General features: G+C 33.4%; 1 protein-coding gene across 3 annotated transcripts in view; it reads right to left on the reverse strand.

Annotated features, from left to right (window-relative positions):
• Positions 1-26208, reverse strand: part of LOC114937283 (uncharacterized) — a 74849-nt gene that overhangs the window by 13786 nt on the left and 34855 nt on the right. For all 3 annotated transcript variants that reach the window (XM_085480549.1, XM_085480548.1, XM_085480550.1), the window contains exons 4-9: positions 10188-10337; positions 7792-7986; positions 4602-4687; positions 3253-3449; positions 1872-1989; positions 1185-1424 (exon numbers count right to left, since the gene is read on the reverse strand). In XM_085480549.1, the coding sequence (XP_085336675.1) occupies positions 1185-1424; positions 1872-1989; positions 3253-3449; positions 4602-4687; positions 7792-7986; positions 10188-10337 (986 nt within the window). The remainder of the gene's footprint in view (positions 1-1184; positions 1425-1871; positions 1990-3252; positions 3450-4601; positions 4688-7791; positions 7987-10187; positions 10338-26208) is intronic.

The raw sequence follows: 26208 nt of genomic DNA on the forward strand, positions 1-26208 counted from the left end.
TATAAGATTATTAAAAATAGGATTCTTAAAATATTATGTATATACTTGAAATAAATTTCTAGATTTAATTGGAAGTTATTTTGATCTCTCATATTAAACATTTTAGTGACCGAAGATTTAAAAATATATAAATTTCTGTAAATGTAAAATTTATAAATTATTAAGAGAAAGTTTAAAATTTAATATTTAATTTTAAAGACATACTGAAAGGATTATTAACGATTAACGAGAAGTTTTAAAATAAATGTAAAATTAGGAAAATATTAATCTATCATAGATATAAAAATTTAATTTCTATTGAAAGAAACAATTTAGAAATGTATAAGATTATTAAAAATAGGATTCTTAAAATATTATGTATATACTTGAAATAAATTTCTAGATTTAATTGGAAGTTATTTTGATCTCTCATATTAAACATTTTAGTGACCGAAGATTTAAAAATATATAAATTTCTGTAAATGTAAAATTTATAAATTATTAAGGGAAAGTTTAAAATTTAATATTTAATTTTAAAGACATACTGTGTGAAAAGATTATTAACGATTAACGAGAAGTTTTAAAATAAATGTAAAATTAGGAAAATATTAATCTATCATAGATATAAAAATTTAATTTCTATTCAAAGAAACACCTAAATACGATTATTAACGATGGAATTTTTCGAATCTTTATATCATATATACTAATTGTAAGACGAATATGCGAACTCTTTCTTTCCCTCTTTCTCTCCATTTCTCTCTCTCTAAGCAATCAACACTCCTTACGATCCTTGCAGAAAACCATAGCATATCTTTCTTTCGCATTTTAGGGAATTAGAAAAAGTACATTTCCCATTTCACGCACACACACACAGATATACCCAGCCACCCACACACACATACAGATTCTTCGATAAAGTGCGGCGATGAGAAATGCTCTTCGTTTTCAGGAGCAATGCTCCGCATCAGGGAACAACAACGTTGCATGAAGCTGCACGAATTGGAGCGTTGAAGGAAGTGCACTTTAACTCATCATCCCCGCCAGAGAGTCCGTCTCTCTCTCTTCGCGTTTCCTCCTTCTCACTCTCTCTCTCTCCTTCTTATGCGCAACATTTTTCCCGTACCGTGTCGAGTCTCGCTTTGTCGAGAGGCGTCTGAGCCGCGATAATCGATCTTCGTTGTATCGCTGAGAGACCTACTTACGCCAGAGTAGTCTTGCATAGCTTTCGGATGCGAGAAGACGTACATGTAGCTCTTCGGGTTCGCCCTTGAATGCAAATTGGCAGTCATTATTAACGGCGCCACGGTGCCGCTATCCGATAACGCCTCCAGCACCATGTCCCGATTCTTCGTGGCGTACTCTTTCGTGAATCCGTTGGAAAAGTCGCCGTATTGCTCCAGCACTTTCGACAGGATCAGCTCCGGCTCCAGTTCATGCGTCGCCTGAGGACATATTCTTGATGTACAAGGAATCATATTCGAGATTTTAAAAAGTCTCGAGATTCTAGAGGATGAATTATCCAGCACCTTCATAAATCTGAGATATAAAGGATGTAAAAATTTTCAAATGAAGTTTGAAGAGCAAATTCCAAAAATTGTCTGCAAGAGATGAGAAGTCAAAGCTGAACTTAGAGAACTGAAGTTAACAATGAGAATAGAGAAAAATAGAAATCAAAAAATTTAATAATCTGGGGATTTAAGTATTTAATATTTTTGCTGTCTTATTAATTCTAATATCTGTTCAGACAATTTTATTTAAAATGTTTGAATCTTTAAATTTTCAGATCATTTCTCAATCTCCGCTTTCATTCTACTTCTCATCCAGGTAACTGAATTAACAAATTAGATACTTATTTAATAGAGATAAAAACAAATTGATAAAAAAATTACTTTGACATGATCTCGTAGGATTTCATCTCGTTGTCCGTCAAGCATGCCGTGTAACAAAGCAACTGGTGGCAGGATGTGAAATTTCTCGGACTCGGTCACGCCATACATCAAGTCAAACCTGAAAACAACGTTACGATTCCTCGCGTTTTTAATTTGCCAAATTTTTAAACGTCGTTCGTTCGAAATTTATTTTTATTCCCGGAGAAATCTACATGGATGCGAGATTCCTTCCCTCGATATCTAAGAATTTAATCTTTCTATCAATGCATAATTTGTTATCTTTCAGTGTATAGGTACCCAGGTATTAACTGCGTGTTTTTAATAAGTAACTTATATAGCAGCTGCTGCGCATCAAATATATTTTAAGAGATTTCCGAATATAAAGATTTCTTTGTATTTTGTTTTGCATACAGAAAAAAATTCTTACACCTTTTAAACATTTAAAATTACTTTGAATATCTGTTCACTGACAAACTTAAGAGGATGCTGCCGCAGTTCTGTTTTATCGACTTTAAGTTAGGTTAGGTTCACTTTTTATTGAATATACAGATTGAAAAATCCTCCACAATTAAAGTACTGATAATAATGAATTCTTTCATGTCATCTCTATTAAGAGCGCCATATTTTGTGCACAAATAAACTGCAGAACTTTTATATTAAATAACTATTGTTATGAGCTGATGCAAGAGGCCAATAAAAACTGCAATTTTTTAACTTTTATTGCTTTTTATGGAATCACAGCGCCCCCCGTTCATTATTATAAGTATTTTAATTGTGGAGAAGGATTTTTCAATCTATATAGCCAATAAAAAGAAAAGCTCTTGAACTCAAAGTCGGTAAAACAGACATGGTCAGCATCCATTATATCTTTTGTCAATGCATAATGTTCATCTTCCTATCAATGAGTACTTGGGTACTTATTTTTGACACATTGCACTGCAACAATTTTTTTATGAGGTTTTCGAACACAGAAATATTTTCTATTTTGTTTTGTAGGCCGAAAAAAATTGTCCAATATATTTGAAACATCGAAAATTGTTTTGGGTATCTTAATTGTAGAGAAGGATTTTTCAATCTATATAGCCAATAAAAAGAAAAGCCCTTGAACTCAAAGTCGGTAAAACAGACATGGTCAGCATCCATTATATCTTTTGTCAATGCATAATGTTCATCTTCCTATCAATGAGTACTTGGGTACTTATTTTTGACACATTGCATTGCAACAATTTTTTTATGAGGTTTTCGAACACAGAAATATTTTCTATTTTGTTTTGTAGGCCGAAAAAAATTGTCCAATATATTTGAAACATCAAAAATTGTTTTGGGTATCGAGAAACTCGTTCATTGACAGAAGGGGTGCGAGAATAGGAAAAAATCATACCTGCCAAAGAGCTGAGCGTTCTCCATTAAATTGAAGGGTTTGTCGGGGATAACTGCACGGTCGATCAGTGGCGCGTAGGCCGGCACGTATTTCGGCTTGTGGATTTTCGCGTGTAGCAGCCTGTCTACGTCCTGGTTGCGCAAGCAGATCGCCAGTTCGCTGTCGCTGGTGGTGGGACAGTTGAGAGCGTGAGCCACCTGAAAAACGAGTCCCCTTCCCTCAACATTGAGCTCACGAGCGAAATGTGAACGCGGGACCGACTGTCTCTACTCTGAATCCTTCACCCCTTCACCACCCTTTGGGTGTGTCGATGTAACCCGTGTACCGATTCGCCACCGTGACGAGCGGTGATACATCTTGCCGATTCGAATTCGAATCGCGATCGAAACATCACGCTGTCATTTGCGGAACGTACATACATACATCGTGTCGCGTAGAAAGGCAAAATCTAGGGTAAACGATCTCTTTTTTTTCACTTTGGAATTTTGAAATAGTTTAGTTAATTTTAAGTGGAAATATTTCAAAAATTTAGAATTTTAAATGATCTTCAGGGTACGAGGATTCTATAATTATCGTGATCTAAAAATATTTGTAAGCTTTAAGAAGTGAAATATATTGAAAATTGCAGAAATTTTGCGAATATAAAATAAAACTCGACGTTTGAATAAATTTAAAAGTACGAAATTATAATTAAATGCTTTAAATATTTCAACGAAATATTTATATCACTTTCTCTTTTAAAAATAATATATTGTTATTTTAATAAAATAGTTAAAATTGCCAATGATCCTCTCCATTTCGTATGATTTCTCTTTTTTCCTTCTCGTTATACATTAAAAACTTTTACGAAGTTTTTTAAATAATTGATTCATTTTTTATTCCGGAATTTTTTGAATTTATATATTCAATTGGACGTTTTAACAGTTTAGAATTTGAATGAATGGTTTATAAAAATTATTTTAAAAATGTATATATATATATATATATCTCGCAGAGAAATACATTATTCTTTGATAAAATATTTAATATTACCAAGGAGCTTTCTCCCTTTTTACGACTGTGCTTTTCCTTCCCTTCTCGTCATACATTAAAAACATTTATGAAATTTTTAAAACATTCGATTAATTTTGTGAGTGACTTGTTTAACGACTTAGAACTTGAAGAACTCGCGAGAAGAACCGGGAACGCATAGAGAATCTTTGAAATTCAGAAAATTAAGTCAATCGTTAAAATTAATGATAATAGATGCCGCGCGTAAACGATTTGTCATTCCGTGAAACTGAAATCCACGCGCATCAATCCTCATCTTTCGCCGTTTTTATTCGCGGCTATTATGCATCTTTCTTTACCTGCTTGGTGATTTGCAGTGGCCCCTTTCCGATCGCGTCCGCGCTCATTGCCGATCCAGACATCAGGATGGCCCGTTTAAACAAACCTGCGCCAACAAGATGGATGCCGAACAGATTAATAACTCAGCTCATTCAACGCGGTCCCAACAATTCTCAAATCTCATCGGGATACAATATCCCGAGGAAAGCAAAAGGTGCCTGGAAGTGTTACAAATTTTCCTTAATTCTTTTCACACCCCTATGAGTTCGAAGATTCTAAACAGGACTGTAGAAGAAGAAAAGAATTGCTCGTCCAAGCAATATAACAATGCTGTATATTTATGGCTTCTGCAAACATGATCCGACAAATAAATTCGCGGAAGAAGAGAAGGAACGTTGACATAAATAGATAAAACCGCTCTCCAATGTTTGAGAACTCCTCGCATGACACGGCCAGGCATTTCTGTCTCGACGTGTAAAATATTAAGTCCGGTTATTTTTCATTGCACAATATAATTATCGGCCGGACGCGATGGCATTGTGCGCTCGACCGGAAGAGAAAAGTTCCTTTCTCTCCCCCGAGCCGCTATTGCGAAGCCGGTCGGGTGAAAAATGGTCGACGTCTTCTTTCTTGTGCTCTCTCTCTCTCTCTCTCTCTCTCGTTCGCTCGCTCGCTCGCTCGCTCGTTCTCGCTGACCCTGCTCGGACACCGCCGGCTGCCCGAGAGTGCTCTTGAGAGAGTGCCGCTCGATGTGTGTGCTTCACCGTTCGAACACATGTTGGAGACCAGTGATTCCTAGCCTCTTGTCAAACTCTGGAAATATCGCGACGCGAGTGCTCGCTCGAGTCGAGAAAAAAAAGGGCGCAAACTCGAGAAAGGGATAATTGAAGGGTCGTCGACATCTGAATCTCTAGACGGTTCGATCGAGTTGTCATATTTTGCGAATTTATTTACGTTAAATATACGCTCCTCGAAATAATTAAGGGATAAAAAAAAATTGTCTAAAAATAGGCAAATTTTAAATAGCCGTAACTTTGTTTCGGAAAATGAGAATTTACATTTTAGAGAAGAGTTTTAAAGCTTGAAATCTCTACTTTCGAATGATCACAGTTGTTTTTCGTTTTCTTCAATTCTGGTATTTTTATATACAGAAAACGACGAATTTAACGAAATGGAAAATTTTCGTCTCACTTTGTAGACGTGTCGCATGTACAGCAAGAGTGGAAAAAATTTTTTGACTCTTTCGCGTTAAAGCCTGAAGTATTCCCTGTACAATCGTTTTTTTAAATTTTAATTTCGATTCTTCTTACTCAAGTTGTCAAGAATTAAAGAGAAATGATCATTTTCATTTTGATCGTTTATAACTCTGTTAAAAATCATTGTACAACAATTCTAAAAAAGGAATCTTAAAACTGAATCTTTGTTCCATAGTATGATATAGTGGCCGAATTTTTTTAAATTCGTAAACATTTTATAAATAAATAAAGATAACGAAAAAATTCTCAAGTTTTCTCGTTTTTGTTTAAACTTTGAAAAAAAGTTTTGTAAAGTTACTAAAAAAATTTTATGGATTGAAATTTTTGTGCCTCTTACTACCCTAATCTTGATAAAAAATCACAGACCTGCTGTGATAATTTCTTTACAGTGATCCGTATTTTCAGAATGATCGATGTGTACAATTTTGTTAAAAAAAAAAACTTTATTTTCTGTGATAAAAAATAATAGAAAGTAAAATTCATGGCAGAACACTCTCTTCTCCACTTTCTAACATAATCTTTCAACTCAACATAAAATTTAGGACATGTAAAGTTGCATATCATTTCTAAAATTATCGCTGACGTCAGTTTCATCCAAAGCGCTACGTGCACAATTGGATTTGTCCTTTGTTAAAATTTGTCTATTTTTTAGACAATTTTTTTGTCCCTTAATTATTTTGAGAAGTATATGTATATATTAGTTCTAAACCTGCGAAAGCCAGATTGTTCACCTTTTCATTAATGTATAGATATCAACTATAAATTTTTTTTTAATAGCAACTATTAGACATTGAACAATCTTTCTTATTATATTTTAGAAGGTTTTCGAATACAAAGATTTATATATATTATAAAATGATTAAAACCTAAGAAAATAAATTAACCCTTAACTGGTATCGTGGGGTCAAAAATGACCCAAGAGGTGTAAAAACTAATGTCAAATTTCTTATAGTGATTTTAGAAAAGTTATGTAATTATTAACAACACATCGATAAATGAAAGTGTATTGTTTCATTTAATCAAATAAATAACTATAAAAATCCACTATCCCACTAATGAGAAAATATTTTATGTTGGGGTTTCAAATGACCCCACGACACCAATCAAGTTAGTAAATTTGACGATACCAATTAAAGGTTAAGATAATGTGAGATAAACATTCTTCAATTTATCTTTAACATTCAAAGCTGCTTCGAGCATCCGTTCATTGACAGAAGGATTAATCGCGCTAATTCCGTGGTTCCTTTATGATCGATGACCCATTCGTTGAAATACACATCAGAATGTCGTCTCGATCGTATGCGGCGTATTGTGTTTAATGCAGGAGCACGTATGCCTATCTCTCCCGCCCTGATTCCTCCAATTAATCCCGCGATTATCTCCGGCCGAGTCGGAAATCGCGATCTCTATATGCGATCACCGTACGCTCCTATGACTACGGATAATGTTTCCAATTACAGCGAGGGGAGGGATTAGCACGGATTGCATATCGTCCCCTTTTGATTCTCGTGAGCGGGTATCGTTGTGCGCGTTCGAGATCTCGTTTTTTCCCGTCCAAAAAAAAAAAAACGATCGCCGGAAATTGGCAGGAGTCGAACGACGATGGCACAAAAAAATGGAAATGAATAGCGGAAAGTGCTCTGAGAAACGAAGAAAACTTCGTGGAATTATATAGCTAGGGAGAAACAATTAACTCCTCTGTCAATAATTTTCTACTTTTCATCAATTATATATTAGAATATCAATTTTTGTATACCAATTGCTGGGCATTAAACATTCTTTCTTGTGAAATTTCAAGAGGTTTCCAAATACAAAAGCTTTTTTTAATTTATTTCGGGCGAAGATAAATTCCGACACATTTTAATATTTGAAATTACTTTGAGTATCCGTTCATTAGAAGATTCCAGAATTGTAGATTTAGTAAAAAAAAAAACTGTTGATTTTTTGTCTTTACCTTTCTTGTTGGTGACCGGGCTAATTAGAAGTAAATTAGCAAAGATGGCTCCGGTTCCGTGACCGATCAAAGTGACTCTGTTAAAATCACCACCGAATTCTGCGATGTTCTCCCTAAGCCAAAGCAACGCCGCTATTTGATCCAATAATCCGAAATTGCTTGCTGTGTCATCTCTAATTCCGGGCCTCAGAAAACCTATAATGAAAATTTCACGATTATTAATCAAATTAAGGAAGTAATTGTGGCGAACAAATTAAATCTTCTTCAAATATTAAAACTAATTTCTTCTAGAAATCCTACACTCTTGAGATTCCAGAACAATTATTATTTGATTATTCCAAAACTGTATTAATTATATTATTTTCCTAATTTCAAATCTCAAGAATTTTTTATACTTCTTCCAGAATTTGAAATTATAAAATGTGGGATAAGAATTTCCTCTGATTAAAAATCTACAAAAGCAGGAAGATGCAAGCTATACACGATAATCTAAGAGGAATCATGTTCAACGACGTAAGATCTGTTATCTTACAAAATAAGAACCTTGTAACTGTCAATTACATTCAACCATGTAAAAGTGTGCAGCCGAGAGAGAATTTTCATTTCTTACCGGAGGGAATTCCCGAATAACCAGATGAAGAGGAGAGATTTTTAGATTTCAAGAGATCCCCGGAGACACTCTTCTCTCTCTCTCTCTCGCGTACATTGGGCGTCCCAATTAATTAGCTCCACGGAGATGCGAAATTCTTCCCTCTCTGTTTAAACATGAAGCACTTTCGCGCGGTAACGCGATCGCTCGCCGGGGCTCTTTTTGCTCGAGGGCCGACTTCGCGCGCTCGGGACCATATTTTTCCCCTGTTTTGCGCACCGGGCGGACATCATGGCTTGGGCAAGGGAGGTAGTGGGTCGAAGTTATCCGCAGGCTCCTCACGGGGCTAACTCCGGACAGCGAGGGTCGGGGGTTACTAAGCGCTTCCCCAGCACTTTAACCTAATTTATGATTATGGTTTCGCGTCGGCCTCTTTTTTTCTCCGCCGCGGAACCACTCCACTTACCGGATATACCGAATGTATAGTCCCCGTTCTCCCCGTCCATTTGCATCGCGCCCCGTCGCTGTCATCTCGCGAAAAGAGATTGTTGGAATTTCGCTGTTAACCCTCCCTCCAGCCCGCCAAACGAGCATTGTACGTACACGACAATTTCGGATTGCGGGTGCCGCGTTTCTGGATGGCACTTTTTAACGGACTTTCTGAATAATGACGCTTTCGCATGACCGCTGCGCTCTTCGTGCAACGAAATATACTGTGTTACTCCATCGGTTACCCCGGCTTTTTTTTAACATTGAGAGAGAGAGAGAGAGAGAAAAGTACATACAATGCATGGAATAATTTAATGTTTTTTTTTATCATACCAGAAAAAGTGCCTCGATCCAACTAAACCTCATTGTTGTTGAATCGCTTGTATGAATACATTTTTTTCCACACAGCTGTTCCGCGAGCAATCCGCGAAAATTTCATTCGTCAGAGCTTCGATCATTGCCTCTTTACCCTTGATTTTGTTAATGCTTTTATTTGGCGATTAAATTGAGCCATCGTTTTTACACTTCCGGTGACGTGATAAGTCGACCTATGTGTATCGGGTAACGGGAAACTTTCTTTGAGAGGGCAAGCTGTATATATACATATAGTATATGTATATATACGATATTGAAAAGCTCGAGGCGATAAAAATTTAGATAAGAAGTTTGCGAGACAAGGCAAGGCAGGCAAGCAGCCTTGGCAAACGACGAGCCGTAACAAAGTTATTTATACGGCGGAACAGTAATAGTATACTGTATATCAAGTGCGGAAAGTTGACAATTAGTCACGAGTGCGGGGGATGGACGCACGAGCCGAAGGCGAGTGAACAATTGTCAATCCGCACGTGATACACATACTATTTTGTATTACAAATGCAGGCAAAGTGGCTTTGTGTGCGTTTTCTGTGCGCGAGATCGTCGATCGCATGCTGCCATCTTGCGGCGGTACGGTGCGGGAATAGCCGTGTTCAAAGTCATTGTCCACGGCTAAAGTCGTGGGCAATGATTTTGAACGCGGCTCAGCCGTAGGCAATGGCTTTGAACGCGGCTCATTCACTCACCGCGTTGCCGCTAGATGGCGGCGTGGGAAATCGGCCGCTTTCCGCACAGAAAACACGCACACAAAGTGCCACTTTGCCTGCCTGTGTAATACAAAAGTATATTAGGCGTTAGTATTTTTCTGCACGGTGTGCATCGGTCGATTATGGCTTCCTATACGCTTTACTGGATGCGGGCTTTAAGAGGGCGATAAGAAAAAGATGCAAACCTATTCCCCTCTTTTTCTTTTTTTTCTTTACAAATCTACACTTTCTCTTACCTAAGATGCCGAGTCGGAAATTAATTGTAACGAAAACAACGTTGCCGTAAGCTGCTAATATAGTGCCATCGTAAGGATTGCCGCTGTTCCATTCGAAACTCTCCCCATGAATGAATACCATGACCGGGTATTTTCTCAGATTTTTTTGACCTGAAACAAGAAGAACAAATTAACTTTATAATTTAATTATTTTTTATGTAAAATGTTTTATATATATTATATATTTTATATACATATAATATGTATTATATAAAATATATCTTATATTGTTATATAATATATTGTATTATAATATATTGTTATTATATCTTATTAAAATATATAATAATAATATTATATATTTTAATAATATATAATCAGTGTTTGCTGTTATGTAAATAAAATTATATAGATGATCATCTAGATGAAATTTTGGCGTCATCTTATCTTTATATAGATAATAAAAATATATTTTATTTATAGCTGCATCTTAGATTAAAAAAACTATTATCTTTACTAAATTATCTAGAATATATAATGCTCAGATAATTTGGTTAGGTCATAGCACATAAAGATACTTAAGTAATAAAGCTTAAATAGTAAGCGATAAAAATTTGTAAATATAGGTATATTTTATATACCTTTTATAATTTATATTTTTCTAATAATTGTGTTTACATAAGCGGACTTAAAAATAATATAGCATTTATCTGGTGTATATTATTTATTGGTTATATTATTTTTGTTTGAAAATTTTGGCTGAAAATAATTAGTATCTTTCTTAAGGTGCTCTTATAGGGCAATTGGAAAACACGAGTAAGGATAAAGTTTTCCTTGAAACATTCTTCTTCGGCTGTCGTCAATATCTCTTGTCCTCTGCAGACATGGTAATTTTTTAATTGTATTTAAGAAGCTTTTTCGCGGGGGTTTCCTGGAGGAGACGCTCCTCCGAGGAAGGACCTCTGATTTACATCGGACGAAAAATTATCGCCAGAGTTTGTTCGCGAGAATGGAAGCATGGGATTAGTCCCCGAAATTTATATCGTTCCCCTTGCGAACTATTCACACGGAGCGAGTTTTCGATATTACGGCAACTATAAATTCTTCTCCGTCCCCCATCCATCGAGCCACGTAGTTTCCTTTTAGCGATCCGCAAATTAGACTAGGACGACGGTCTTCACCGGAAGAGAGAGAGAGAGAGAGAGAAACTTATCGGAAAATCCGTTCCGCCAAACTTTCTGCTGACACTAGAATATCGAACTTGTCACTGTGCGAATGTGAGTAAATCATTTCACCGCCAAATGTTGTAATAAAAGCATCGATAGATCAAACGCGATTCGATTGTGTAACTTTGTTGATAAGAGGGTATTTACACAAGTTTTATATTATTTTCATCAAATTTCGGAAAAATCAATATATTATTTAAAACCGAATAAAGATTATCGCGAAACTCGATTTATTTCTGCGAAAATTGTGTTGGATTTTCCCTTTTTTTTTTTACAATAAATATATTTGAGAAGGAAGAGAAAGAGAGAGAGAGAGATAGACTTCTTTAGTTTCTGAATGAGATAAAACAATATGAAGGAACAAGGAGGGATACAAATATCGTTTGCGTTGGCGAACGACATCGGGAATGAAACGACGGAGATTTCATCCCTTGGCGGCTTCGAGAGAGAGGCGGCGATCTAAAAACTCATTTAGCCGCGAAGCTTATCCCCGAGATTTAATTAACGGTTTCAATTATCACAGTCGGCCGTTCGTCGAACTAACGTATCTCCTATTTCCTCCAAAGAGCTTCGATGGCTGGCGTGCACTCGATACATCCCGATAAATCAAGACACTCGATCGTGACATTCTCTCTACCGAATTTTCTTGCTTCGCTTCTGACAACGACAACCCGGCCCATATTTCTCACCCGACGCAAGTATCTATTCATCAATACACTTAGGAATTTTTCTATACTTTTCTCGAAAATCTTTTTCACTTATACGCCCGATTAACTTAATGTTTGCTCTCAAAAATATGGAGGCGGATAAAGTCTCTGAAACAATTTTTTTATTTAATTGGTAATTATGTATTCTTAAATTGAAGTAAAAATATTTTATAAAAAAAATATTTATTGATCAATGTGTGTGTGTAAATGTTTAATTGTTTAAGAAAGTTATTAATATTATTGCAAGGCACACATAGAATTTATTTTTGTGTCACATAAAATTATTCTATTATCAATATTGTTTTTTTGTTTTTCTTAATTAAGTCTAAGCTAAAAAAGATGTTTTATTATACGCGAAAAATTTATATATCGCAAGATCCATGATATTTATTAAAAATTTATATTTAGTATAAAAAATAAATAAATGCATTCTTTTATCATTTTTTAACTATATATTCTTAAATTTTTTATTTGTCAGAACAGTTTCACTAATAAAATTTATATATGTGATATAATAAAAGGCCAACTTAACGAGCTTATATGCTAATAATTGAAAAATTTTTATTTATTAATTTACGTCATACTATACAAAAGTTACGATAAACGTTTCGACTGTACGACAGTCTTTCTCAATATCTTAATAATATGTTAAAAAATTAATTTAGTCATTTCGACATCATAAATAAATACAACAATTATAAGATTATATGACGAACGCCGTACAAAATTCATGATTGTTGGCATGTGTTAGAGCGTCAGATGCTGTTATATTATGTAACGACACTGTGAACAAATTAATATATCCGCTCAAATATTACAATACATTTAGATTTTTAATAAATAGTATTAACTTACTTTTTTGTCAACGAACATAACACCTCTGTTAAAAAATTATTTCTTTTTACTTAACATAATCACAATGTGTACTTTTTTAAAAAACAAATCGATATCTGTATCTTACAATGTCGGCGCGCTGTATATATACCCAATTCTTAAGATGACGTAGACAATTTTTTTAGAATATCATAATAAGAACCGTCAAGACGCTCGGTGTCCTTTTTTAGGTTGATACTGTTGTTTTCTTCTTTAATATATATCATTTCTGATATCAACCTTTTATAATAATTCTTTTCATAATCTAGGATTTTTGTGTCGTTCCAATTGAAATTGTGTGTAAATTTTACAATATGATCAGAAACCACCGAGTGCCTTGCTGAATCTAATCTAATATTATTTTTATGTTCATTTACTCTTGTACCTAATTGTCTTTTCGTCTGTCCTACATATGTAGCATCACAATTATTACACGAAATCTTATATATGACCCCCGAATTATTTTGGAGCTTATCTCTGTCTTTTTGCGTTTTTATGACTCTGTTTAATTTCTTTAGACATCTGTATCCTACTGTTATATTTGATTTCTTTAATTCTGATGCTACTAGTTCCGAGATTCTTTCAATATAAGGTATCGCTATGAATTTTTTATTATTGTCATTATTTATGATTTCGTTATTTATATCTTGAGTCATTTCTTTGTTTAATCTATTAACAATAAGGAACTTCAGTCTATTATTGATTTCTGAGAAAATGAGATCAAGAGGATAACTATTGCTCAATAAAATCTCTATGATTAATGTTAAATTTTTACTATGAAAACGGGGATGTGATAATAATATTGACCGGTCTACTAAATTATATATTACACTTTTTTTGTGGCATATAGGATGATTTGAATGATATGAGAGTGTTCTACCCGAAAATGTTTTTTTCTGAAACCAATCTATGTATATTATGTTATTTATAATTTTGAGTGAGATATCTAAAAAACTTATGCTACGGTTATCCTCTCTTTCTATTGTGAATTTTAATCTATCGTGACAATCATTAAATTTTTCTACTAGATATGTGACTTGATCTTCCGGCAAGCAAAGCAAGATATCATCGACGTAGCGATAGTAAAACCTTATATTAACCTTTATAGTTTCAAGAATCCTAGTTTCTATATCTTGCATGACAATATCAGCAATAATTGGAGATAAAGGCGATCCCATAGGAGTTCCATGTATTTGTTTATAGATCGTTTCGTTGAATGTGAAGTACGTTGAAGTCAAAATAAATTTAATTACATTAACAAACTCATTTTTGTCTATTGATGTGTGGTTTTCAATGTAATGCCATCTATTATTTATGCTGTCTATTGCAAGGTCCACAGGAACATTTGTGAACAACGATATCACATCCAAAGATACGATTGTTTCATTGTTGTTTAATTTAAGATCAGACAAAGCGTTGCACAATTCAAAACTATTGTTAACATGACTTTTGCCTTTGGGTAAACTTGTCACTAAAATGTTGTGTAAATATGCAGCTAAATGATGTAGTGCTGTATTGACCGATGATACTATTACTCTGAATGGAACATTTTCCTTGTGAATTTTGGGCAAGCCATATGCTTTAGGAAGCACTGAATCACTGGAACTTAAACAATAATAGTCTTTTTTTGTGATCCATTCATTTTTTAACCATTGTTTTAAATTTTTGTTAAGGTCTTTTTCTATTCTAAGTTAATACTATTTATTAAAAATCTAAATGTATTGTAATATTTGAGCGGATATATTAATTTGTTCACAGTGTCGTTACATAATATAACAGCATCTGACGCTCTAACACATGCCAACAATCATGAATTTTGTACGGCGTTCGTCATATAATCTTATAATTGTTGTATTTATTTATGATGTCGAAATGACTAAATTAATTTTTTAACATATTATTAAGATATTGAGAAAGACTGTCGTACAGTCGAAACGTTTATCGTAACTTTTGTATAGTATGACGTAAATTAATAAATAAAAATTTTTCAATTATTAGCATATAAGCTCGTTAAGTTGGCCTTTTATTATATCACATATTTTAATTGTATACGAGCCGAAGTTTAATTTATAAAATATATATAAATACAATTTATTTTTAAAAATTAATAAATATGTATCTGAAGTAAAAGAAGATCAATATTTGATAAAAGAATTATAAAATTTAATCCTTTAGAGAGTCATTTGTGTGATTAATTGTTGAAAATAATTTATTAATTTTATGGCGAGAAACATGATTTATTCTTGCATGTCTCATAAAATTATTATATTATCAATCTCGTCTTTTCATTTTTCTTAGGAAAGCCTGAGCTAAAAAAACATGCTTTCTTTTATAAGAGGAATTTATATATTGAAGTTCATTGATATTTACGAGGATATTACGACATTGTAACGGGAGCAAATGTTTTGTCTCATTTCTTCTTTACGAGCAGCATCACGATTTCAGCAATTAAATGTATCCTTAAAATTAATAAATAAATTTTGTTTTTTACAATTTTTAATTATGCGTTTTTATATTTTTGCTTCATCCAAACATTTCAGTAATTATTTATCTTTAAAAATCGATAAATGTGTATCTAAAGTATGTAAAAGAAGAGGAATATTTTATAAAAAAAAAAAAATAACAAAAATCTTTTACAAACCATATAAGTGATTAATTGTTAAAAAAAAAAAAAAAAAAAAAATACGGCGAGAGAAACATATAATTTATTCTTGCGTGTCTCCAGTAATTATTATATTATCAATCTCATCGGTTGACATTTTTCAGCCGAGCCCGAGCGAGAAAGAGATGCGATTACTTTAGACGATGAATTTATATCGAAATCCATGATATTTACGAAATGGAAGCGACATTGTAACGGGGGCGAATGTTCTGTCTCATTTCTTCTTTACGAGATTGTGGTTGCCGCGCAATCGCGTCCACGCGCTTGTGTCTCTGTCCGCCGGGCCCTATACATCACGGCCGATCCCGTGGCCGGAACAAGTGCCCGGGAGGACGAGAGAAAGCGACGGGGACACGCGATCGCCGCGAAATTTACATGAAAATTGAAAGGCGGATCGATCTGCATAAAATTGATGTATCGCGAATCAGGCGAGGAGATATTTTCATCCCGCGTCACGTGACTCGCGCGCGTGCAACGTCGCCGCCGCCGTCGTCTCATAAATCACCTCGCGTGAATCTATATCCTAATAAAGAAGAAAAAAAAAATCATCCCCCTCTATTCGAGCGACGGCGTATTTTCGCTATAAAAAAAAGAAGCACGCTCGTAACTCGCTCGAAAACGTTTAAGGCCGCGCCGATATGAAAATACATTCCCGTTCACCCTGAATGTGCATCGCGGTGACTTATTATAAAGGCAGATACGGGATCTCTCGGATACAAATGTGGGAAATGATTAACGGGAATTTAATATCGTCGTATCGCAAATGTTGTGTGAGGTAGGTATGAAGGATCAATTAGATCTTTTAAGAGATAGAAGGATTGAATGGCGCATTAAAAGTTTGCGATAATATACGTGTCAATGAGCAAATTGATATCCTTAATGAAACTTTATGAAGCTGATGTTTTGTTCAAGTCCAGATTTATAATGGGAGAGACTGATAAATGGGTATTTAAAGTGAAAGAAGAGAAACTTTTTTCAAAAAAATAATTTATTACAATTTTTTAACTATGTATTTTTACATTTTTTATTTGTCAAAACAATTTCAGTAATTAAATTTATCTTTAAAAGTTGATAAACTTTAGTGTATCTAAAGTATGTAAAGGAAGAGAAATATTAAAAAAAAAATAATGCAAATATTTAACAACCATGTATATAAGTGATTAATTGTTAACAAAGATAATTTTAAATTTATTAATTTAAAATAAATACGTGCCTAAAAATCCAAGTCGAATTTAATAATTCAGTTTTTTTTTTTCTAAGGTTCGAATAGTACTCATAAGAAATATTTTTTTTCACATGTTGTACTTGCAAAGTAATCAATTTTCTTTAGTACTTATAAGTTTCTACCGAGAATCGAGTCTTTAACAAGTAGTACTCAAACTCTGACATAAAAAAATCTATTTATGATACTTGCTGCACATTCATTCACCTACCCTCACAATTTCTCACAAGTACTCATAAAAGACTCGAATATCCATAGGATCGAATGTGAACTTGAAAGTACTGTTCTTGCTTTTCGAGGTACTTATTTAGAGTTCAAATCTGTCTTGTACAGGTTAAATGTACTTGGAAACACTGCTCTTGTTCTTCGAGATACTTACGGGGAGTTCGAACCTAACTTATCTCGTCAAGGTTCGTGTCTACTTGAAACAAGATCGAGTCTATTCCCTTTTTGGTAGTAACAATAGAGAGTTCAAAAGCAAAGCGAGCAAATTCAAACTCACTTGTAAGACACTTAATCCCATCGCTACTGATCAGCACGGACAAATCAATTCTCAATGTACGAACGTCGTCTACCTCGCGCTGCATAATCAGTTTTATCGACGTGTCGCTTCTGGCCGGGACTGGAAATAAATATTTACGAGCCGTCGCGGAAACCGTCGGTCTCGTAACTCACGGAGAGCCGTCGACCTTCTTCCCAGTCGGTTCGCATGCTCGTGTAAATAATGGATTTACAGCCCTTTTACGGCGTCTCCATATGCCCGAAGAAACCGGTTGACGCGCATCGATAATGGCGCTGTAAATCAACGAAAATCTCCCTAAAGATCGACCCTAAAGATGGCTTCCTCTTTCCAACCCCTTTCCTCTTATACTCGTGGTTGTAACAGCTTCTTTTGCGAGAGCAACGAGGAAAAGGAGGATGGGGAGTCACCTCCCTTGTACACTGAGGATGGAAAACACGCCAGCTTTCGCCATCTTGTGAAGCTCACAGGAAACTAACCGACACCACCGCTTGCCACAACCCGGTGCAGATGTCGGCACAGATATTATTTTGCTCGAGGGTGGAAATTGTTGTATCACGTACATATAGTCATATATATATATACGTATAATGTGCGTATCCTCGCGAATCAATACCCTCGAGCCCGCGAAAATCTGCCATCTATCAGTATCTTTAGACAATTACTCATTTATTTTATTCTTCATTAAACTCTATTTAATATTAATTCCTTATTCCATTTTGGGACTTAGAAACTTGGTTCATTAAAAATAGTTTATTAAAAAATTTAATATCGAGTAACAAGAGAAAACCCAGACAACAAAACGTCTACAATTGGAACATAAGACGTCTTAAAGGAGTTATTAAGATGTCTATTAGGCATCATATTAATTATTTAATATTAATCCCTTATTTCATCCTGGGACTTAGGGACTTGGTTCATTAAAAATAGTTTATTAAAAAATTTAATATCGAGTAACAAGAGAAAACCCAGACAACAAAACGTCTACAATTGGAACATAAGACGTCTTAAAGGAGTTATTAAGATGTCTATTAGGCATCATATTAATTATTTAATATTAATCCCTTATTTCATCCTGGGACTTAGAGACTTGGTTCATTAAAAATAGTTTATTAAAAAATTTAATATCGAGTAACAAGAAAAAACCCAGACAACAAAACGTCTACAATTGGAACATAAGACGTCTTAAAGGAGTTATTAAGATGTCTATTAGGCATCATATTAATTATTTAATATTAATCCCTTATTTCATCCTGGGACTTAGGGACTTGGTTCATTAAAAATAGTTTATTAAAAAATTTAATATTGAGTAACACAAGAAAAAATCCAGACAACAAAACGTCTAAAATTGGAACATAAGACGTCTTAAAGGAATCATTAAGATGTCTTTTAAGCATCATATTAAAATGTGTCTTTAAGACGGCAATAAAATATCGTTAGAACGTCTTATGTTCCGTTTTTAGACAGAAGATTAGATGAAAAATAAACGCAAGAATAAGGACGATCTTGATTGAACCCTTCCGTCAATGAACAGATACCCAAAAGAACGTTAAAAATGTGTTGGAATTTTTTCTTCGCCCGAAATAAAATACAATTGGTACCCGGGTACGCATACGATGATGAAAACTAATACATTGACAGGAAGGTTAAAATGAAGCGTCTTAAAAGGGCTCGACAGCCTGGGAAGCTCTTATCTCGGGGTTTGCCTCGGGGTTGGAGCGAAGCGTTTCACATTCACGCGAGCTATTTTTCCATCCGGCTTTTCGGCGGGTGCATCGCAGTCATTTTCGGTCAGAGGATTCCCGCAAAACGATATAGCCGTCTGGCTCAAGGAAAGTGCGGAGTCGTGTCGGGGGTTTTTTGCGAAGCGGCCGTTTCGCAAAATCGCGCGAGCTGCCGGCTGAACGGCGGAAATTGGAGGAACGACGGAACATGTACCAACCGCGAACGCCTCTCTGGATTTTCTGTTTCTCTCTCTCTCTCTCTCTCTCTCATTCTCTCTCGTTTTATCCCCGAGGTAAACCCGAGACGAGAGCTTCCTGGCTATCGCCTTGTTGCGCTTGATTCCATTGATCTCAATCCGTTGCTCGCCCGATTACGGTATTGTATTATTTAAAGAGAACGGAAGGCAACAACATGACAGCGATTACCGGAAATATAAATCAACCTGCAACGGAATCTTGTGAATTTTATAAAAGTTGAAACATTGCAATCACATATAATGCGTACTTGTTAAGAACTATTATTATTAAAAATAATTATTAAATATTGTATTAGAGGAAGGTTTAAGAATTTTAGAAATAATTTAGTGACAGTTTTAACAAAGAAGAAACGCCATTATCTTTTTTTCTCTAAATAAATAATCGATTCATCTGCTGTAGATTAATTAGAAATTTTTACAAAGTAAACATTTATTTGTCATAAAATTTAATATCTATAGATTTATTCGTTACAATATGTTGTTTCTTTATTAAAAAATGGGAGGACACTCATCCTGTTTGCTGCAAAAACAGATGTCTCTCTCTTCTTATTTATCAGGCTGGGAAATCTCAGATGCTGTTAAAATTCGTACCTAAATCCTCAGAGCCATTAAAGTGTTAAATCCTGTAATTAGTGAGATTTCGCGCTCTTTCCGGGGTTTTCAAGGAAATTTTCCGTGAGAGATCCAAGTGTTCGATACCGAGTGTTCGCAGTGTTCCAGATACACTGCTTGACGAAGCCATTATCGTATACGATGTTATTCAATCCGTAGTACACACAGCATCCCAATCTCGTACACGCGAGACATCTGGAGCGGATAGAAACGATGACCCCCTCTCTCATTATAAACGCGCGCATTTATCGATCCTCGTAATATATTTGATTTAAAAATTCCTAGATTTCCCCCTTATTCTTCTCAGATCCTTCTGTCAATGCATATTTTTTAAATAATTTAATAATTTAATTTTATTTTCTAATTTCTTTAATATGTAGATTTATTGATTAAAGAGGTAACATCTTTTGTAAGCTGCTTTCTGTTCTGTTCGAAAAAAAAGTTCAAATAGAGTATATATATTTACTTTTTAAATAAACTCCATCCCTCGTATAAGAAACTGAAAATGTCAATTTTAATTATGCCGAATGGCAGAAATAAAAAGAACAATCGATATTACTCGCTCGATGACATCTCTAAAAAAGTTTTTCAATCAAAATAAATCTCGATTCATCGTATCGCGCATATATAATCTCACGTGGATTTCCCAGTAGACTGTATGTGTAAAAAATTAACGGACTTCCCTCTATTTGTTTCATACGCTCAGTCGTAATTAGTACTCGTTGTCGCGATCGAGATATACATCTTTCGCTTCTGATAGCCCTTCGGGACGAAATTTTTCTATCTGCATCCGCGATACAACAGCGGACATAGGGCGGCGAATAATGGAACTGATGAAAAGAAAATAAGCAGGGGGAGAATATTCATGCGCGTCTTCGCGGTGTGTTGAGCATCGAAAAATGAGGAAGGTTGGAAGATACATCTCTCTCTTTCTTCCACTCTCTCGATTCTTTCCATCTCCATTTTATCGCGTTCTGAGATTGCACGTGGAGAATAATATGGCCGTCTATATTTCAAACAGAGAACAGATTCCCCGCTGTCCGCCAGACGCGATTGCTGAAGCTGCATATAAGGAATAAACATCCCGAGAGATACACGTTTGTATATATATACAATATATATATATATATATATATATATATATATATATACTGCTTTTTAGCAGGCATACAATTATCTCTTGCGAACTTAGCGCGGTAATTCCCGAAACGTGTGACGCGGAATTCCCCGGAGCACATTTCGGGAATAAATTAAACGTGGCTGGAGTAACTGAACTGTCTAAGATGCTTCGCTTCCGACAAGTCTCGTCGATCCGATCCTTAATGAGATAACATTTTCAAAGGATTCTGAATTAAAAAAAAATAATGTGCAATTTTCGAGTACATATTGGAGATTAAAAAATGGCGAAGAAGGCGTTAATTAAATCAGAGTTTAATTAATATGCATGTATATAAGAGTGTTGGTCATTAACTCTTCGCTGTCTTTCTTACGAAAGGGAGTGATGCGAAAGTTGTGTTAGTCGTCCCATTCCGGCCCGATGTGACTGTCCTTTTTATCAATGTCCGAGGAATAATGGCTGGCAGTCGTTTCTCAAGGTGCGGAACATCCTAGGAGCATCCTGTTCCGACGCCATAGTCCGGAGAATTGAAGTAACGAGAAGACATCTATAAAAATGTCCGCGTCTCTCTTCCTTCAAGAAAGACGCGGACACAACAACGATTGTATTTCTCAGAAGAGATTCATGCTGTTATAATGCGAGATGAAATATACACACATTTTTCTTCCGCCCTTACACAACATTTTTTATCCTCAACCGTTGTTGCATATTCGATAAATTCGTATTTTTTATAATAATGACAAAACCAAGCCCTATTTATACCTGATTTTGTATTTGTATATCAGAATTTTTTCGATTTATTATTATAGATTTTATAATACAATGTAATTATAATAATTACACGGAATATAATTATAATAATTACACGGAAAATTACTAAATTAAGGAAATGCTGACCATGTCTGTTTTACCGACCTTGAGTTCAAGCGCTTTTCTTTTTATTGTCTACATATATTGGAAAATCCTTCTCCACAATTAAAGTACTTATAATAATGAATAGGGGAGTGCTGTAATTTTGTATAAAAAAAAATAAAAGTTTGAAATTTACAGTTTTTTATCGGCCTCTTGCATCAGCTCACAACAATACTTATTTAATATAAAAATTCTGCAGTTTATTTGCACACAAAATATGGCGCTCTTAATAGAGATGACATGAAATAATAATATAGAAATAATAAAAATGAGATTAAAAGTCTGTATCAAAAGATTCGTACTTGAATTAATTATGTATGTATATTTGCGTGCGGAATGGATGTCGAGGCATAAAACAGCAAAAATTAGTTGCAGGACAACGTTCCCCATTCATTATTATCAGTACTTTCATTGTGGAGAATTTTTCAATATTCAATAAAAAGTGAACCTAACCTAACTTAAAGTCGGTAAAACAGCACTACGGCAGCGAAGATATATATTCCCTTTAATATATATTTATTTCAATACTGCCTAATAAATCAGTTATTTGAAACAAATAAATATTTATTTGTTTTGTGAAAAGAATTTTCTTATATCAAATAAATATTTTTCATATCAAATCAATATTATTAGTTTCAAATAAATAATTCATTTGGCAGTATTGAAATAAATATTTATTCGAATCCAATAAACTTCTTTTTCAGTGTACTGTTATTTTTGATTAATTGAAATTTAATAATAATTTAAAAAATCAAACGTGAAAAGGAGCTAATAAGCTGATTTCGCATTTGTATAATAAAGCCATTTTAATTTACTATAATTTACAATAATTGGTGTTTCTGATTCATATATTACAAAAACCTCTTACAACGCCCTATCCTGGAACACATTGCAAAAGTGCGAATTGAGAAAGAGATAGAAGAAAAAAGAAGATCTGAATGCATTTTCGCACGCGTTGCATTAGTATTCGTTTTAAGTCGTGCGGTCGCGCCCCTGATGCGACTTTTTCTACCGGACTCCAGAAAGCTTTTAAACCCCGCTTTAAAAAGGACCGCTGGCCGGTTATCGTGGCTCGCGTAAATATGTCGAGACATAACCTGATGCTGGGGCGCGCTTCCTGTCCTAGGATAAGCCGCGCGACTCCTGGCGAAGAGTTCCGCGGGATAAGTCCCTTACGCGAGTCCCTACGCTTCATGCATTTAAACGCGTCTCTCTAAAAGCTTTATTGCATTTAATAACACGCTATCCTGATGACACTTGCTTCGCTTTTCGCAGCGACTGACCCCAGAATTAGCTCAAATATCTCTATGCGTGATCAGTATTTCGATTCTTTATTATTAAAAAAATTTGCATGTTCTACCCAATTAAAGTAAATTTAATTTTCAATCTTCGCACATATTTGAAAACGTCACTTTCTACATTTTTGAAGATAATAATAAAAATTTAGGAAAATACTGAAAAGTATAGAGATGAGGATTTTCAGCATAATATAAACGTTTGCGATTTTATCTATTTCGAAAGCATTTACACACTCTACTCTAAAAATTCTGAAATATTTTCTTTATACTTCTCGCTATATTCCACGTTTTCCAAATTTATATTTATTATCAATTATTGATACCTTTCTAAACTTATTTTGGAGCATTAAATTAGCAATAAATTTAACGGGTTATATATCCAAATTCGATTTCTCGTAATGGAAATGCCAAATTAATAGAATCTGAAAATGCTTCAATTCCCGATTTACGAACGGAGCATTTAAATTTTAAATATATTCTGTGATTGGGTAGTTTCTTTTAATTTTTTATATATAATGTTAAAATGAAAAAAATCAATCTGAAATACGTCTATCTATATAATTAAATTTTTTGAAAATTTTTCTGCGCGTACATATTATAGTATTTTTCTCAAATGTGAGATATCCTGTTTTTATTTAAGCAATTCATAAAATTAAATAACTTAATGCTAAAAATTTAATACATTGTAATTAATAAAAGTATAATTAGCAACATTACATTGTTTACATGAACCTCTTCCTGTTTCTCTTTAATTTTTTTTCTTCTTTATGACATTCGATAACGAATTATTCGCAAAAATGCAGTTAATTACGATCGCTTGCGCCCTAATTACTAGAACAGGGCGAATAAACTAAATTACTACGTAGTACGTAAATCGCGCGCAATGCACACTTTATATTTTACATCACGAGGGGAAAATGTGCAAAAAGTCACGATCATACACCCGGAATACTCGATATATCGAAAAATATAACGCGGACAAATTCACATACAGCATTCGAGAGAATCGCATGTAATATTTTCTGGTATTTGACTCCACGAGGAATAATACGACAGCATACAGATATACATACACCAAGTACGTATGTACGTGACAATTCCCGCTCACTCGAGTACGAATAACAACAGAGAGTTACATATACATGCGTATATGTAAACAATCGCGTCGCTAAAATATTCCACGGCTGTTCCTTATGTGCAATGACCTTGTTATCATTCGCGCGGCGACTGTCGAACGAGTAGGAACCGTGTGTCGTGCTCCGTGCTATACCGTATTATCTTTCGCGGTACTAGTGAACAAACTTCTTACGATTACATTATCCATGCGAATATAGTCGCGCAATTATTTACTAGTTTTTTTATTTTTATAGTACTATAATATATAGTATATCAATTATTTTATAGTGCTATAACAATATTAATGCTATAATATAATATTAGCACTAATATTAGTAATATAATATTAGCACTAATATTAGTAATATAATATTAGCACTAATATTAGTAATATAATATTAGTACTGTAATATTAATATTAATATTTATAATATAGTACTATACATATAGTATATAAAATATATACTATAGAGATATTAAGAAGTCTTAAAAAATATATATATATATAATTATATATGATTGTATATAAAATTATCAAAATATTTTAAAACAATGTGATAATCTGCATTGCGCGCGAAATATTTTATATTTTATAGTACATATATTTTATATTTTATAGTACATATTTATAGTACATATATATATATATATATATTTATAATAATATATATATAATATATATATATATATATATATATATATAATATATATATATATATATATATATAATATATATATATATGTTATGTAATATATACTATAAAATATAAAATATTTCGATATTTTATGTACAATTATATATATATTTTAGGACTTCTTAATATCTCTATAGTATATATTTTATAGTGTTATATATGTATAAAATATATAAAAATAAAGAAAATTTTTGATCTACAGATATATATATTTGTATAATTTTTATTGTTTTTGTTTTGTCAACAATTTACAAGAAATAATTTATTATTAAATTATTTTTAATAATAAATTTAATAAAAATAAATCATTTATTGTTAAAAAATTAATATATTGTAAAATTAACGAAAATTTAATTAGCAAAATTATATATCGACACAATACCGAAGCATTTCAAGTAATTTCTGTGTTCCTTTATTATATAGTATTGTGATATAAAATGGAATACGCTTCGTGCGCGATCAATGTCGAGATAGTGCTATGTAAATTGCCGCATAATTGTCCTATCCTAATGCTTAATGTGCATGTGATCGTATTAATTAACTGTGTTTTCACGAATGTATACCATGAAGGAGTAGCAAAGAAGAACAGAAAAAGATCCAACCAACAGAAAAAAGCTCGGGAAAGCAATCTAATTAAATTTATATTTATCAATTTATGATAACGAGTAAAACTAATTAAATTTAAAACAAATATAATTGCTTTTTTTGTTAAAGTAGAGAGTACACTTTCCATTAATTAATATGACATATATATAATATTATATAAATCTTATTTTGAAATATGCTTGAAAGATTTAATAAATGTATATTATATATATTATTTGCGATTAATAAATAATTATTTGCATTAATACCTAATGATTTGATATTAATATGTATATAAGTATACATATATAACAATTATTATTATTAAAAATTAATTGTTACGAGCGAATGACTAAATTTTTACATCAAGTATAATAAATCTGCAATTCATATCTGTGCAATGGATAAGGATGTCAACTTACGGTATATATGTATATCTAAATAATGTATATATATATATATATATATATATATATATATATATAATATATGTAGTGCCCCATAATTATAACAATA

Source organism: Nylanderia fulva, unplaced genomic scaffold, assembly GCF_048542155.1.
Source record: "Nylanderia fulva isolate GAGA-0341 unplaced genomic scaffold, ASM4854215v1 Scaffold15, whole genome shotgun sequence".
In the NCBI taxonomy this organism is placed as follows: domain Eukaryota; kingdom Metazoa; phylum Arthropoda; class Insecta; order Hymenoptera; family Formicidae; genus Nylanderia; species Nylanderia fulva.